Source organism: Agelaius tricolor, unplaced genomic scaffold (genome assembly GCF_023055355.1).
Source record: "Agelaius tricolor isolate 1412-34295 unplaced genomic scaffold, bAgeTri1.0.p SCAF_9, whole genome shotgun sequence".
In the NCBI taxonomy this organism is placed as follows: Eukaryota; Metazoa; Chordata; class Aves; order Passeriformes; family Icteridae; genus Agelaius; species Agelaius tricolor.
The window spans coordinates 11032986-11050249 of NW_027269269.1; the positions used below are offsets into that span (position 1 = coordinate 11032986).

General features: G+C 38.5%; 1 protein-coding gene across 1 annotated transcript; it reads left to right on the forward strand.

The window, feature by feature from the left end:
• Nucleotides 1-556: 556 nt before the first annotated feature.
• Nucleotides 557-15903, forward strand: CCDC82 (coiled-coil domain containing 82). Its single transcript, XM_071432731.1, has 8 exons — nucleotides 557-810; nucleotides 934-1497; nucleotides 1996-2230; nucleotides 3817-3909; nucleotides 5898-6022; nucleotides 6571-6741; nucleotides 11700-11885; nucleotides 12441-15903. Exons 2-8 carry the CDS (start codon nucleotides 955-957, stop codon nucleotides 12504-12506), a joined length of 1419 nt encoding a protein of 472 aa, XP_071288832.1. The 5' UTR covers nucleotides 557-810; nucleotides 934-954; the 3' UTR covers nucleotides 12507-15903.
• The last annotated feature ends 1361 nt before the right edge of the window (nucleotides 15904-17264 follow it).

Genomic DNA, 17264 nt, shown 5'->3' on the forward strand with positions numbered 1-17264 from the left:
TGCAGTTGGAGGGAAAACTTCCCCCACTCTACCCAGCGCTGTATTGCTCATACTTTACCATATTAAATAATAAATTGATTGCTGCTTGAATATTGGCCTAGTCAAGCTTCTTATTCATAACACAGGTCAAACACACCCAGCTCCCTCAGGCACCCCTCACAAACCCACCGAGTTTGCTCCCACGGCTGCTGAGGGAAGCTCCTGTGGTGGAGAGGAGGCCTCAGACCAGGCCGGCCCCTGCCAGCCCCGCTGCGGAGCTGCCGTACCCCACAAGCCCACGCAGACTTTTCTCGGGGATGCCCCGAGGACGGGCACAAACAATTAAAGCACCACACGACAGCAATGCCTGAGGCCTCCGGGTGAGGCACAGGGAGGGCGCCGAGGCAGGACTCGAACTCGCTACCTCTACGTCACCAGCCACTGCGCGCGAAAGCAAGCAAACAAACCCGCCTCCCGACCCCCTCCGCGGTGTGACCGCACTTCCGTAAACATCGCGGCCGGATGAGTGACAGGCGCGGCGGCCAATCGCGGTGCGTGAAGCAGTGGAGGGGGCGGGAGCCCGCGCTGGGCGGCTGAGGCGGCGCGCGGCGGGAAACGGCGGCGCGCGAGCCGGGGTGTCCCGAGGCTCGGGAGCGGCTCCGAACGGTCCCGGAGCGGGAGCCGGCCCCGGGAGCGGGAGCGGCTCCCCAGACCCAAATCCTTTCTCCCTGCAGCCACGCCGGCCGCGGGCGCTTCTGCGCATCCTGAGCGAGGTGTAGCCTCTGGAGAAGTTGCTGTGCGCGCTGAGTGCTGTTCGGTGCCGGTTTCCCGGTGAGTCTCATGATGGTGCTGCTAAGTTATGAGCATGCGAAGCAAAATGTAGTCCCTTTTGTATTTCCCTCCCTTTGAATAGCACAGTGTAACAAGTGCTTTGTTCTGCCGGTTTATATTTAGGTGTGTTGCTACAGCTTTCCGATGGGGGTAAAAACAGCTGTCAAAAGGTACGAAACAAGAAATAAGACACAACTGGCATCACCCAGATCCCGAGTCGATTGGAGACGCACTAGAAGGGCGCTCATACTGCTGGACAGCAATGACGAGTCCTCAGCCACCTCTGAGGAGGAGGAGGAGTCTGCCACATCCGAAAGTGAAATAGATGAGAACGGTCCGGCCGCTGTGGAGCGCAGTCCTTCGGATCCGGAGGGGAAAGACCGCTGTGGGGAAGTAGCAGAAGATGGTGACGATGAGTGCGTCGTGCCTGGGAAGCGCAAGAGGTTGAGCACCTCTGTCATGTACGACAGCGATGAAAGCGAGGGCAGTGACATACTTGTTAGAAAGGTTTCTGCCAAACGCCGCTGTATAATGGATGACGATGAGAGTTGTGAAGAACAGCAGCCTGATAAAACATGCCCTACAGAAAATGTTTCTACTAGCAGGAAACAGAATGTCCTTACAAAATTGAAGGAACTTGTAAGAAAAAGCACAGCGCGGAGATCCTGCAGCAGTGCAAATTGTGAGGTCAGGGTTTTATCTTTGAAATTTAATTGGAGGAAATCCCCCCCCCCCCAGAAAAAAAATCTCAGGAAAGGTTAAAGAGGTACAAATCAGTTGGATTTTTTGCGTTTGAATGCATGACAAATTAGTAGTTCTGTAATATTTTAACAGTCACATTAACTGGATAACTATTAACTGCTGATAATCTATCACGTTATTTTTATCAGGAAGCAGAATACTTGCTGAAGTATTAGAGTCTTAGAGTCAGTCTTATAGATCTGTTAGCTTAATTCCTAGAAGTGGACTGAAGGGAGATACATGGAAATGGCTAATTTAAAGCTGAAAGTAATTGTTGTCTAGTACAATGGTGTCTTATGTATTTTTTTGGAAATGTGTGCTTTCTTGTTAATTGAACAAATGGTGTTTTTAGATGGTCAAACATCTTAGCTGGTGTATGTAGCATTTTGTCTGTGCAAATACTGAAAATTCTTGTGTTTGAAGTACTTTTTAAAATTTAATTAGGATTCTAATGGTGAAGCAGCAATAGAAGAGGAACCATTCTGTCAGTTGCCCCTCACACCATCAGAAGGCAGTGAAACTGATAGTGACAGCATGAAAGATTTTATAATAGAGGAAGAGGAAAACGAAGATGGTGATGACTTTGACAACACAGAGCATGTGAAGAATGAAAATCAGCCACATCAAAAGCAACCAAATCCATCAAGCAGCAAGCTGCTGGCACACTACATCCCACAGTGTAAGATCAAAATTAGTGATAATTTTTCATGTATAACTAGCTCATAGTACTGTAATAAAAATTAATGTGCTAAATACAAATGCTAAGGAATAGGATATGACATTTTAAAGCAGATACCTGAAAGCTTTCAATTTATTATGAAAGGATTCTGATTTCCACAGTAAACTTTTGCAGTCTTTAAATATTTAATTAAAGAGAGGGTATAAGTTGGAAGGAAGAAAGTGATACCTTATTGCACAATTTTTTTTTTTCAGTTGGTCTGATTTAGGATGAAGTAGACTGCCTATGATGCATTAATTCCTGTGGAGACCTGAAGGCATCATCCTTCATCCTACAATCTTGTGGTTTATGCTAACAGCAGCTATGTTAATCTGTCCAAATTCTGTTCTTGCTTTGGGTTTGAGGCTTTGGATTTTTTTTTTGTTTTTGTTTCATTGTTTTTCTGTTTTGTTTTGGGGTTTTTAATGTATTTTTATTCTGTGGTGGTAAGACTTGGGACCAGAGCTCTAGAGGGGTTTCTGACTTCACTGGCCAATCTCTGCTGAATTATACAGTGTCGTGAACGGTGGAGGAAATGCAGCACACAATATGCGTGAACAACAAATTTCGAAGTTTATTGATAACTCACACATATTTATATTGGTGTTAATGAAGCTTACACATATTGCAAAAGCTGAGCTCATTATTGGTTAAAACACACTTAAATCAACCACACCTACTTCTATGCTCTAATGATTATTTTGTTTCTATGTTTACATTCTTGTAGCTATTCTACCTAGGCTATCTTCATTTTTCCGGCAAAAGATTTTCTCCCCCATCTTCATGTTGCAGCAAAGGTCACCATGACCCTTTTCAGTGATTGGACACTGATTACTTAATCCCCAGCTTGTTTCCCCTATCCTTATCCAACGGTATCACATCAAAGTGGCCTTTCTCAGCTAGCCAATTATCCAAAAAGCTCTCCACAATACAGAGCAAGAAAACTCTGCAAGTTGTTCTTTTAGGAAAACCAGTTTCTGGATGGAGCAGAGAGATTTGAAGCAAAACCTTATTCAAGTTATTTTCTTCCATATTTTGTTGTTCAGAAGTACGTATGTAGTGACTGGACAGTCAGTGATAGTTGTAGGTAGTCACAAGCATTTGTGGTATTCCTTCCCCAGAGAAGACCTCAGCAGAATTGTATTTGAAAGAAAAAAAATAACACAACAAGCAAAGCGCAAGCAAAAAACCCATGACCACAACATAAGCTTGGTCTTCTCTGACTTATATTATTTTCTGTGATTTGTAGAACAAATTCTTCACTTCTCTTAGTGTTTCTAGGTCTTACTGTGGACTCTTCTTGCTGGAAGAACATGTGACTTTAGAATGCTAAAATTCTGTAGGAACATTGGGATAAGAAACACAATTTTAAGGCAAAATCCTGTGGGTGTGTATGTTGTGCATTGAAATTATTTCTAAATCTATAGTTAAATAATTTTAAAACTATAAACTTACAATACTGGAGAAGAATTCTTCTTACAGGACTTCTAACGTGACCTTTTTTTCCCTTCTTTTGGTAAATTTTGGTTGTATTGCTTTCTTCCCAGTATCTCGCTGTGATCATTATGTACATTTCAAAAGAATAGTAAAGGCTTTCCTCATAAATGCAATTGATGACACTTTTCTGAGCTCATTATATGGTAAGTAAATTTCTTTAAATAATATATTAGTGCATTTGAAGTTATACAAAGCCATTTGTTCTAGGGAAGGGTGTTTTTCCTGATTATAGAACTGAGGGTCCTGAAATCTGTGATTTTCCTGCTATATAACTTTGGTAGGGGAGAGCAGAGGGTCTCTATCTGAAAATGATAAAGTAATCTTGGAAAAATGTGTAGACTTAATTGTTGAGCACAGAAGGCTTGAAATACCTTCTTGAGATGTAGGAATGTGTTTCTGTGTTCCTAATCAGTAGTAGCCTGTCCAGCGTGAAAAGCAAATTAGTTTCAAAGCAGATACCTCAATGAAAACATTGCAAGGACAGCTGGTTTGTCAACATCTCTTGTACTTCACAGCTTTTTTTCTTAGGAATTTGATAGATAATAAAGGCTTTTAGTTATGGAGATGACTCTATATAATTTTTCTCCCTTTTTTTTTTAACACATCAGATAAATAAGCTTCAGCTGCAGTCAGTACTTGTCTTACTCTTTCTGAGGAAGTGCTTCTTGGCATTTGGCCTAGTGGGGCTGAATAACAGCCTCATACATAGTTTCATAAGCCCTACAAAGATGGGATTAAGGAGAGGACTCTCAGTGTCAGATTATGGAAGGAATTAGTAAAATGCCAAGAGTGGAGGTTTTGGTGTCATCAAGAATTTAGAGGGAATGCAGAAACTGAAGTACACCACAGACCTCAGAAGGCTGTATACTCTTGGAGCTAAAAAATGTCTTTCATCTACCACTGCTAGTTCTTTCAGGTGTTTGGTTTGTTTTGTTTCAACGAGTAAAAACAAGCCTTTGAAAAGTAATAAGTAAACACTGCCAGATTAATGTTGTAATAGCTTCCTTCTAATTCAAATGATATCTGCTCAATAAAATGTAACAATTTACTGCCAAGTTGCTGGAAGTAAATGAGCTCTGTGGGTGAGCTGGAGGTTGTACATGAACATTGTATGAACATAGCCTAGCATTACAAAAATATATTTTTGTAATGTAGAATGGATTGTTCTGAGTTAATGGAAGTGAATCTCTTCATTAGTTTTCTCAAGAACAGGTACTATAGTATTGGAGTTCACACTTTTTATTTGGAGCGATTTTGTCTAGCACAGCCTCTTCAAGGTCATACTGCAAATATGTGTGTAAAGTGAATATGGAAAAGCAGTTAATTGCAATTATGGTGGCTATAATGATAATTAACTATGTTTATATAGAAAGCTGGATAGCCAGTGGTCCTTCTCAGGTCTGCCTTTTTTTGGATAACAGTTTTGCTAGAAGGTATGGGAGGGTAGCTGAACTAAGTTTTATGTCTGTACACACTGAGGTTCCAGGGCAGTGTGCATTGGCCTCTATCTAGGGAAGTCCTGTTTAATTCCTGGAGTCCAGCATGTATTTGGGAAACAGTAATAGTGGTAGTTTTACTCACCCTCATGCTTTTTTATTTATTTTGCTTGAATATTTGGAAGTACCTATGCTAACTCAAGGCATCTGACTGTGCTAGTGAAGTGTAAAGGTCAGTTTCTCTGTGATCTTTCTAAGTGACAAAGACAGTTGTCAAAATTTCTGCTCTGAAGTAGCTCAGAGCAGTTTGTTATCATGGATTCCAACCACTTTAATTATACATTTCAAACAACTTAAACAGGTTGGTTGAAAAGCATGACATTCCCCCACATGCTCCCTCCTTTTCTGTTGTTTTAAATAGGACTGAGTGAATGGATCTCCATTTGGGATGAGAGCTTTTGGCTTGATTGTAGAGTTTATTCTTTTACCCCTTTTAAATAATTAAATATTTAGCAAGATGCATGGATTGCATGGATCACTTTTATGGGTAACAGTAGCAAATGTATTCAATGACAGTTTAGTAAAATCATTCATAATTCTTAGTATGCAGAAGCATAATGTCCTTGAAAATTTTATCTAAAGAGCTTGTACAACGTAGGGTGGTCAACATATTAGTGATGATTCTCACTGAACAGATGGAACAAGACAAAAGAAGTATGCACAGGAGATGCTGCTCTCACTTCATTATTTGGATGACCGCTTCATTCAGCCTCGTCTTGAGAACCTAATCTGTAGAAGTCGCTGGAAGGATCGATACAAGGTATGTAGATTCTACTTTGAATGCTGAAATTCTCTGTAAAGGTGCAACAATCACTATATTTCCTTTTTAATGGCAGCTATTGTTCTTTAACTTAAATAATTTGTTTTGGTGCTTATATAAATATCAGAAATATTTTACATGTTGATAACCAGACAAACATTCAGGTAGCAGAACAGAATCTGTTCTCAGCTACCTGAATGTGTCTCTTGCTAACTTCAGCAGCTGTCATTTGAGGATTTTTTTGTCACTTGCTAGATGTTCTAATAAGATTTTTTTCCTCCTCCCACAAAAAGGTAAACAGTATGTTCATCAAGAACTTTCTACTACTACAAAAAATATGTCAGTATAGAGCAATTAGTTGTTGTATGTATATTATCTGAAGAGAATTAGTGTCATGGGTGTGATGATTTAATGATCACTGTAATAATGAAATTTTGTTTCATTTCTCTTGGACTGATTTTGTGTGAGTACAGAGTACTCAGCAGCCTCTTAGAGGCATCGTTCAGTTTACAGAGGTTCTTTAATGTTATTTAGAATCTTTTTTTCAGGAGCGTGTGGATTGTTACCCAGATGTTCGCATAAGCTTGCAAAGTGCAAAAAATATGTCTTGTCAGGCCTGTGAGCTGAAGCGGTGGTGTAAGTTCAATGTGTTGCTCTCTGGAAGGCTTTATAATAGTAAAACTTTGGAAGTGGATGACTTCATGTCAGGTGATAAACAGGTAATTTCAGCACTATATTTTTCAGTTTTATTTTTAAGTTTTTCTTTTATCAGCAAAATAAATCAGATGTTTTTCTATGACCTTTGGTTTTGCCTGCATCACAATGACCCTTGTGCTGTTTCCTCCCCACATCTACCCCTTAATGAAAAAGCCCTTCCTTTACTTTTGTGTGTGCCTGTAATGCCCCTAAGACTTTCCCAGCAGGAATCTTGCATTGATTGGTGGTCAGAAATGCTGTAAAAGTAGCTTTCCGTATGAGAGACAATCATTGCCATTGTATGATTGATTGTGTTTTCTATTTTGGTGCAGGTAAGGTTTGTTCAGCATTGGGTTGCTGGGTTTACTAATTCTGTGCCTGCTCTGCCTCTAGCACTTGGAGGGTCCACGTGCACGCCAGCAGTTCTTGTTTGCTCTAGGTTCAAACACTGAGTGAAACAGTGCAATGGTCATTCTAGCAGTCCAAGTGTGACCTTGTCAAAATTTATTGCTTCATTCTTCAGATGTTTTTCCCACATCTGCTATTTCCCATGTAGCTATTCAGTCAGGACAAATTATCTTGGCATCTCAGATGCATTTACATTTGCTGATCTGCTTTCAAGAAAACTTGTTCCTAGCTACATCAATACATTTTATTAGAGCCTTTTCCCCATTACTGCATTATCAGAATTACTTGCCCAAACTAGAGAACACTTCCATTTAGGTAGTCTTCCATCTATTTTTCCCTCAGTTGTCATTTCTAGAACATATTGGATTAGATTTTTTTTAACTAAAAGGCATCTTTCATGTTGTTACATAATGTTCCATTAGGCAGTCATTTTAGGTGATTTAATAAGTCACCTAAAATAATTTAATAATAGCCTAATACAGTTTTTTTCACAGTTGAGGCTTTTGAAAACTTTGACTCTCAAGAACCTGGGTATTTCTAATATTTAGAGATCTTCCCTTCAAAATTACAGCTACACATAATTGTTATGATTTTTAGGTATGCATATGACCTTCAGTAATGCAATTCATGACCTCTTATGATAAATTCAAAGCATTTGATTTGTCAAGAATAAAATATCACTACAGTTGTTTTACCAAGCTGATATCCAAGTTCTGCCTTTCTTCCCTTTCAGGAGACACAGATGGTATTTTAATTGTGAGTGTAAAAGAATTTTTGAACACAGCTGAAGTTCCTCACAGTATTTGTTGAAAATAAAAAAGTTTCAGAAGCAGGGGTTTTTTAAGTATATTTGGTAATGAGGTATAATAGGATTTCTTAAGTAAAAATAAAGTGAAGCCCCTGCCAAACAGGAAGTATAACTTACTGAAGCTCAAACCTGTATTGTTTGGGTGTTTGCAAATTCTTCAATTTACAGATTGAGAGCTGTCACCATGATTATCATTTTGTCATCATACAGGCTCTACATGTAATGCAGGAGCTTGTAAATATTTGACAGAGTTTTTCTTATATTACAGACCCTTCTGAGCAGCAGTTGCTAGTATTCTGTTTTGAAAAGTATGTATGTGCATGATAGTCAAGAAAGCTAGGCTTTTCTAGCAATGCTTTTCCCCTTTTTAATCCTGTTTATTGGAGGAAAACAGTAAGTCCTTTGCAATCATCTCAGCACTGATACTGCAGTCTGTCATAGGCATTCTTCCTTACATACAGATCACTAATTTAAAAATACTCAGTTTTCATGGGAAGTGTGTGCCTTACCTAACCTAACAGAAATAATTCGTGAACTAGCACAAGAATTTAATCTTTACCTAACTTTCAGCTTAACTGTGGAAATAACAGTAGCAGTTCCCTCACTGCTGACCAAATGTTGTCCTGCATAAAGTGTTGGCTATTTTTCACTTTGGAAAAAACTTGAAATATCCTATGGAATACTGAACTAAATTGCTAGTTCATTTTTGTCCTCTTCGGCTTAGCAGTACAAAATGAGAGCTTTTTACCCTGTGTACACCAGCATCTGCAGACGTCTGCTATGTGCCTGCTCAGTATAGCTCAGTGGCTGTTAAGGAGGCTCAGGAGAGATAGTAATTGAGCACTTTCCAGTCATTTTTTATAGTGTCTTGTAATGCAACATTTGTGTTCTTATGGTGACCTGCAGTTTAGACTGCTAAAAGTACTTTTCTCAAGTTGTCTTTAAAGCTCTGCTGGCAATTCATTGAGCAACTTGTCCTGCCAATTTAGAAAAAAATATAAAAGAAAAAGAGGCTCATGGAGCTGCATAAAACTGCCATTTCACAAGCCTAATTGACTGATAGAGAAGGCAGTTCAGCAGTGACAGATCAGATTGAACAGAAACATGTAGTTGGACTATTTTCTATAGATTTGTTTGAAAATACCTGAGAAAAGTGGATGTGAAGAGAACAAAAACAGACCTCCAACCTCTTTCTTCTGCATAAAACTTTCCTTTTCTCTCATCTCTGAAGTATTCTGCTTTGCCAGTAGACAGAGAAGAGAAACAGCTGTTCCAATTTTGCTTAGGCTTGCAGTGATTGTTCACTGTTTAGGTGCCAATTCTCATTTCCCCCTGATCAGGGAGAGTCACAAGGTTTAGAGATATAAGTGTCCCCCACACTTCCTTGCTCCTTATGTCACCTGGATTATAAACTGTTTTCTACTCTCAGTCTTGGTGTTCTGTTTATAAACAGGCTTTAGAGGACATGGATTCAGTCACTACATGTTGTGCTATTGTCCAGCCATGCTCCTACATTCCATACAAAGTGATTTAACACAACTTTGGCTGATAGGGCCAGCTTGAGTAGATAAGTTAAGCATTAACACAGAGGGACTGAGAACTGTGAGGGGAAAAAATTAGAGTACAGTACTGAGATTCTTTCCAAAGCTGCATTCTGAAATAGCATTGTATTTTTAGACTATCTTTCTTGCTTAAAAACACAATACATAGTTGCATTTATACGATATTTAGCTATTTGCCTTTGGCATTTCTCCAAGTCTCACATAAATAAGCTATGAAACTCACTGCCACAGGATATTTTGGAAGGGAAAAATACTATTGGGTCCCAAAACAATTTAGACAGGTTCTTGGGGAAGGTTCTTTCACACTATGGGACATGGTATTTGGGATGATACAGACGATCTTAACTCTTGACTGCCAGAAAATGTACAGCAGTCTTACGATCATTCTAATGTTTGTGCTGGATCTTGTACTAACTTCCTACATATCTCCTGCTAGCTGTTGTCACAAGGGAGAAAACTGGGCCACCAGTTTGATGTAAGATGGTATCTCCTATTTTATATCACATAATGTTCCAAATGCCACACCTCATTGCTTGGGATACTTGAAAAGTTGTGTAATGCTCTACGAAGCACTGCAGCTCAGTTCTTCATTGCTGCAGTATTTGAAATGGTGCTTCTGGAAATTTGAATTAATCAAGGCTCAGCATTAGTTGGTAGGTCTTGCACTTAAGAAGCACCTGCAGCACCAAACACAAGCCTTAGTTTTTCAGTTTTGGGGATATTAGAAAATGGAGCTCTATATAGGTACAACATTTACGTGATCCGTAGAGACTTAAAATATAGTAATAGGCATTTTTATCTCAAAATGTTTAAAATTTCAGTTAATAACAATTTAGTGTAGGTCAGATCAAATGTGCTTTTAAGTGAGTGTGTCTCTTTTGACTTAACTGATACTATGCCTGATGATATCCACTGAGCTGCTGATTAATATGTTTAAGAAATTAAGATATAATCATATAGTTCGGAGAATCTATAACAAACACATATAAATTCCATTTACATAATCTTTAAAAATGCACTTTTCTGTCACTTTCATTGTTGGCAGATAGAGCTAGTGCTAGGTTGCACAGGTAGGTCAGGTGGTCTGGGGAACTCAGATGCTCACAGATGCAAACATTTGGTCATGCATTCAGAAAAGCTCCCTGAAAATGTGAATTGTAAATATTAAATAAAGCTTAACCTGCTTGTAATTTGAGAGTGTTTGGATTATTAGCAATAAAAGGTGTCGCTTTTGTGACTCAGAAGAAATAGTCTTGCTTAAAATTTAGTTGATTCTTATATATCTATATATATATCTATATATATCTGCATGTGATGTAAAACAACGATGCAATTGTAGGTAGCTTGCATTACTAATGCAGAGAACTTTAACCATTTACATACTTGTTATGGGAAGGTGTCACAAGACATCGGCTCAAAGCAGGCACATTTTACCATTTGGTTACCTATAAATACTGCTGTAAAAAAACTGTGAAATAAGTCAGTTCCATCTTTTCTGCATGAAAATCATAGAGGTAAAACTGGTAATAACTGGGAGATGCAGAGATTTTATTTTCTGCACCATCATAGCTTAGCTATTTCTCCCAGACAGTTGCAGATTAATGTTTGTATTGTATAAAGCTTCAAGTTCAGATTTCATTTTTTTGAAGTTCAGCCTCTCCATTTATTAAGTGCTGTGAGGTGTATGCCTATATATGTTTATATGTATTTCTTGAAGAAATGTTGAATATTATTCAGTCTACAAAACGTTAAAACTGGTATTTCTTCTCCCTAGGAAGTACTTACATATTAAGCAAAAGTAAGCAAATAATTCCTCAGTAAGCAAATAATTCCTCTTCCTCTGCTTTCACAATATGATGGTTGTCTAAAGTGTTGGTGATTTTGTAACAAAGTTCCACCAGGAGATAGGAAAGATACAACCAATTACAAACATGATTGTGTTTGCAAGAAGACAGCACTGATAAGCTGCCATTGCTTGGATTTGCTGGCTGCCTGCTTGCTCAAAAATCTTTCTGCTGTGGCTGTGAAAACTACATGGGTTTGTGCTAATTTTATGCATGTAGTGTCATTCTGTTTATTTCATTATTCCAAACAATTTCCTGGGCTGACTGGTTAAATCTTACTAGATTAGCCCACCAATTCTGAATATTGTAAAGATAAATATGGTTCTATCCAAGGGAATGTTTTGTTTGCTCTGGCCTAGGTTTTGAAGGTTGGTACGGTGTGTGCAAATCGTACAAGAGTTTATCACAACTTGAAACACTTCAAGTACAAGTTATACATGGATTGCAGCTCCGTTGTTGAATTGGATGGTGTTGAGGATGAACCAGTCAAAGACACTGTAGAGCGGCTTTTCAGCCACTTGGAAGAGACTGAGTGGATTCAGAAGGTATGATTGTTATTCCCTGTATTCTTTTCCAAGCAGATGAAAGTAAGTTCAGATAAAATGTCTGATTTAATGGATCAGTTCTGAGTTACTTTTCATCAATAATACAACTCAGTTCAACCATTCCCCCATTTCTCCTGACCCAGTGTTTAAAGCAGTGGTCTGCTGCTGTGCTCACACAGAGTTTGTATCAGCTTTTGACATGAAGCTTTTTGACAGCTGTGTGATCTCTGGGCTGTGGTGGGCTGGCCCCTGTTTCATTTAAGAGCAGCAACGTAACAAACTTGAGCTGTAACTTGGAAAGATGGGAAAGATGTACATGAGGCACAGCAAGAGTATTTTAGAATTCTGTTTACACTGAAGAACTTTTAACTGTTCAGAACCACTTCATGAACTATTTTAAGAAAATTTGTGGTACAAGTGCATTTAGTATGCTTTTAGATATAGCCTCTAAATTGTTATTGGCATGCTTGGTCATGTGTTGAACAAGAAAAGCAGTGTCTACATAATACAGTTATTAAATATGGATAAATTGTACAAATTTTATTTCATTCACAGAGATACAATAATCTTGAAGATTACCTGGAAGATGCAGACAATTTCCAAGAAGAGAAAATTGATTAAGAGGTCACATAGCTCTTTGAAAGACATCTTTAAAAATGTGAATGGCCTACTTCATCTGCATGCACTTTATCTCTGCCTGGACTTCAAGATTTCTATGTAGGCTGTTACACGTAAATTCATATGCCTTTAAATTACTGTTTGATAATGTGCTGTATCTTTTTTTCTCAGCTGTGTCAATACAAATCCAAAGTTTTACCAAATCAGTCCTTCCAGTCTTACTGCATTAATCGCTTTAAGTTTCCTACTGTTAGAAATATCAGTTCAATGTCTATTTACTTGTGGAATAAAACTTCCACCTAGTCAGATTGAGCTGCATTGTAGAGAACACAGGAAATGCTGAGATCTTTTGAAGTGGGTATATTTGGAGAGGTAAGGCTTTGTTGTACCAGAACTTAGGACTTGCATCTTACCTTCCTTATTGCTCATTATGTACAAGTCCAGTCAGTTAGAATGATAGTTACAACAAACAGGACCCAAATGCCAAGATCTATTTCTCCTCTGACGAATCAGTATAGACAGTTGCAAGGCAACAGAGGAAATATTCTGCAGTCCTGACTGCATTTGCAGCACAGTAGTCATTCCTCTCTTGAGAAAGTAGGTGATGAGTCACAGTATGGGCGTCATACAGACTGAGTCTGGCTTAGCCATTTAAATGAGCACATGGGCCCACATTGCTGTCTCTGATAAGTAGCTGGGGCAATTTACTGAGATTTTAAACATCGGGTTACATTGTGCAAACATAATGGCAGCACTTGGAGTAACTGCAGTCCTAAGAGAATGGGTTAATATGCCCAAGGAAGATAAGCAAGAATTCTTCCAGTCTAACTTAAGAGAAAGTAGAAGTTAGTCAGAAACAGGATGCATGGCTTACCAGAATTGCATGATACCCAAATCAGAGTAGATTTTCAAGGATTTTGGAAGGGTTTAAGTATGGTACTGCCCATTCTGAAAAATTGGACAAGAACTGTAAATGTGTACTTACAGCCCAGAAAGCCCACTGGGTCCTGGGTTGCATCCAAAACAGCATGGCCAGCAGGCTGAGGGAGGTGATTCTGCCTCTCTGCTCTTATGAAACCCTACCTGGAATGCTGCATCCAGTTCTAGGGTCCTGGCACAGGAAAGACAGGACATCCTCCTTGCTGGAGCAAGTCCAGAGGAGAGTCACTAAATTGATCAGGGGGCTGGCTGTAGATTGGCTGAGAGAGTTGGAGTTGTTCAGTCTGGAGAAGGGAAGGCTCTGGGGGACCATATTGCAACCTTTAAGTATTTTAGGGGGGGCCTACAAGGAAGATGAAGAAAGACTATTTACCAAGGCCTGTAGTGATAGGACAACAGGTTTTGAACTCAAATAAGGTAGGTTTAGATACATAGGGGAAGAAGTTTTTTACTGTGAAGTTGGTGAGATGTCGCAGACATCTTTTCATGAAAAATCCTTTCCTTAGGATTTTTCCTCCTGAGAAGCTGGGAGGCCTCAGGAGCAAAATGTAAACAGTGGTTATCTGCTGCTGTGGAATGCAACAGGTGGATCTCTGATTGGCTCATGTTGGTTGTTTGTAATTAATGGCCAATCACAGTCAGCTGGCTCGGACTCTCTGTCCGAGACAGAAGCTTTATTATCATTCTTTCCTATTCTATTCTTAGCTGGCCTTCTGATGAGATCCTTTTCTTCTGTTCTTTTAGTATAGTTTTAATGTAATATATATAATGAAATAATAAATCAAACCTTCTGAAACATGGAGTCAGATCCTAGTCTCTTACCTCATCCAAGAACCCCTGTGAACACCGTCACAGTGAGGCACTGGCACAGGTTGCCCAGAGAAGGTGTGGATGCCCCACCCCTGGAAGGCTGTTAAGGTTAGGTCAGGATGGGGCTTTGAGAAACCTGGTATATTGGAAGATATTCCTGGCTATTATGATCCTTAAAGGTCCCTTCCAACCCAAACTATTTAGTGTTTCTGTCTCTGTATTTTGGGCTGTATATAAAAAGAATCAGATGTCGCCTAAGAAAATTAAGGGCACAGTGTTTTGAAACCTACATCTTGCTGTATGCACATAGTCTATTAGTCTTTTGTGGCTGAACAACTTAGTGAAAGATACTGTTAATACTCTGAATCGTTTTAATGTGTTACTCTCTCAGCAGCAAAACTAGTGGAACCTGATTTCTCATAGATTTGTCCATAAGAAGTCACCACATTTATTTTGCCACTTTACTGGGAACAGATATCCAGATTGGGTAGGCAACTGCTGCCAGATGTATTGCTTAACAATGAACATCTGCTGCCTTTTTACATAGAGATTCTACCTTAGATTTATCATTCACTACTCTTTTTCTGGCATTCGTTGTGAGAAATTAACTGCTTTTACTTTTTTAAAGACATGAAATTCAGCAATATTTTAAATGCTATTAGGCTAAGGTGGTAGCATCAGTACTCCTTTGTACCACATACAGATACAAGATATAAAAAACCAAGATGAAAATTCCCAGTAAACAGATTGAGACTTGCCATCAAGTAAACTTATGTTGAAGATATTATTTCCATACCTTATCTGTAAGTTAGACACGTTAAATTCTGAGGTTTGGTATGTCTTATAACTATCTCCCTGGTTACCAAAGCTGAAGGTTTCCTTCTCTATTCCTTCTCCTCCCTCATCTCTATTCTTCTGGGAATATTGGTGGGAACACACCCATCAACTTAAAAGTACTTGGGAATCCATCTTGAATATATCAGTTTTAGTTATTGAAACCTCACTTCTTTCTGTTAACAAAATCTCTGTGAAGTCTGGTTCACTTCTTTAGAACATTACATACATTTGGTGTACCTTAATTTTTGCAACGGAAAACCATTATGAAATGAGTTCTGTACCATGTAATGGAATATATCCTCTTAGAGCCTTCCTGACTGGTCCTAATTTTTGCTACTGTATGAATTTTCTGAAAACTCTCAAGACTATGAATTTGCTTTAAAATTTTGTTGTCTAAATGAATGGTTGATCTCTCATTTTGCTACATTTAAACAATTCACTACTGAAATAAAGAATAAGTTTGTGAAACTCTGGCTTGCTGATTACAGGTAATATTTCAAGAATACATACAGTTTGATTGGAAATTGAATTGGTCCGTTCTGCTTGTTTCTTGATATTCCAGACTTTTTTCTCACCTCCTCTTCATTCCCCTAAAAAGCATGTGCTATCTACAGCATTTTTTTCCAGATCATTGTTTTTTCTGTTGCTAGCAGGTATACAGAAGTATTCTGATGGAACTTCTAGGTAGAAAGTGCTTCCATAGGTTTACTAGTCTTGGCTGTGGTATCACCAGTGGGACTAAAACAATGCTGTAAATTGAAAGCACTCATTTCTGTTTCAGTAAGAAACAGATATTTGATTTGGCAGGAGCTGATGTTTTTGTGTGTTTTGTGTCTCTTAAACTCTGATATTCGCCTCACTGAGATGGGAGGAAGTGATAATACGTTTGTGGCTGTTGTTCTATCTGAAGTGTTTCTAAAAGACAGCAAACATGAAGTGTCATTACATCACTTTTACATTTGTCTTCACCACAGGAAGTTAAAAAATTCTTTAGTAGAGTAAATATGTAAAAATTTAGATCAAATTTTCCAGGTCTCTCTGCAAATGCTAGTACAGCATGAAGCACAAAGACTCTTACCCTTGAGACTTTCTATATATAGAATCAATCAGTAAGAATATTTCTAGCAGAAAAAAAATTGTGTGTATTAGCAAATACCTAATGGTGGGAGAAGTTAGAAATCTGACCAGTCTTTCATGCTTTTTTTTTCCACATCAGAGAAGCTGAATGGAGTTAGGAGGTGAGAGAATAAAATGTTTGTTCCAGTAGGACATTTTAAATTGTTTTTAGTGTTAATTTTTGAAGCAGTAGCTCTAATTAAGATAAAGTACCTGTCTTAATGGAACAATGAAGAGAGCTCAGTATGCAATTAGACTTTGCACGGGTGATTAATGATCATACTTGGAAATTACTTTAGATCCTGTAATGTTTTGATAATCTGCTCCAGTTTAAGTTCTGTAACTAGAGATGGTGATAACGATGAAGTTCACACAAGGTATTTATGCACAGGATCAGGCTGACTAACATGATGTACTTCTGGGACAGGAGGTTCTTTTTGGTCTATATTTTGTCCAGTTCTTGCAGTGAAGTATGAAAAGAAACGATTTTTCTCCCTCTCTGTCCTTCAGTTTTTGGAAAGAAAGTCGTTTGCTAATAGTAGATAGCTGTTACTGCCACTTTTTCGACAGTGAAGGCTTCTCCTGTTTCCAAAAAGCAGCTATTTTTAGCACTTCAGTAGGCAATTACAGGCGATTCCCATGCTTAACTCCTCTAGTTTACATTTATTTGGATAAATAAAGGCTTCTAGTTTTATCCTTTTTTAAGTCTGTCTGGATAAACAGAGTGTGCTAGTGTGCATGTGTGCTACACAAACACTTGTAAATACAATACCATTCCAAGAGAAATATCCAGCACACACAAAGTAGTCTTTAAAAAGTTGCCTTTCTGATTCTGCTTTGAGAAGAAAAATACCAATTTCTAATCTGAATTCAGAGATTAGACAAAAGAATGTAAAAAAGTATGATCTACCAGCCAAAGAGTAATATGAGAAATATGTGAAATTGTATTAAAAGAACCTGATAATAACCCCATCAGTGGCTCCACTTTCCTGAATAGTTGATGTGAATTTTGGTAATTGTCTAGGTAGTAAGTGGTTTCTTCCCCTATTTTTTATTAAA

Bases quoted from the DNA above. Each gene is read 5' to 3' on its own strand.
- CCDC82 (XM_071432731.1), top strand. From the start codon at position 955: ATGGGGGTAAAAACAGCTGTCAAAAGGTACGAAACAAGAAATAAGACA. The intron at 6,742-11,699 runs GTAATTTCAGCA...GCTCTGGCCTAG, and splicing joins TCATGTCAGGTGATAAACAG to GTTTTGAAGGTTGGTACGGT. The intron at 11,886-12,440 runs GTATGATTGTTA...TTTCATTCACAG, and splicing joins AGACTGAGTGGATTCAGAAG to AGATACAATAATCTTGAAGA.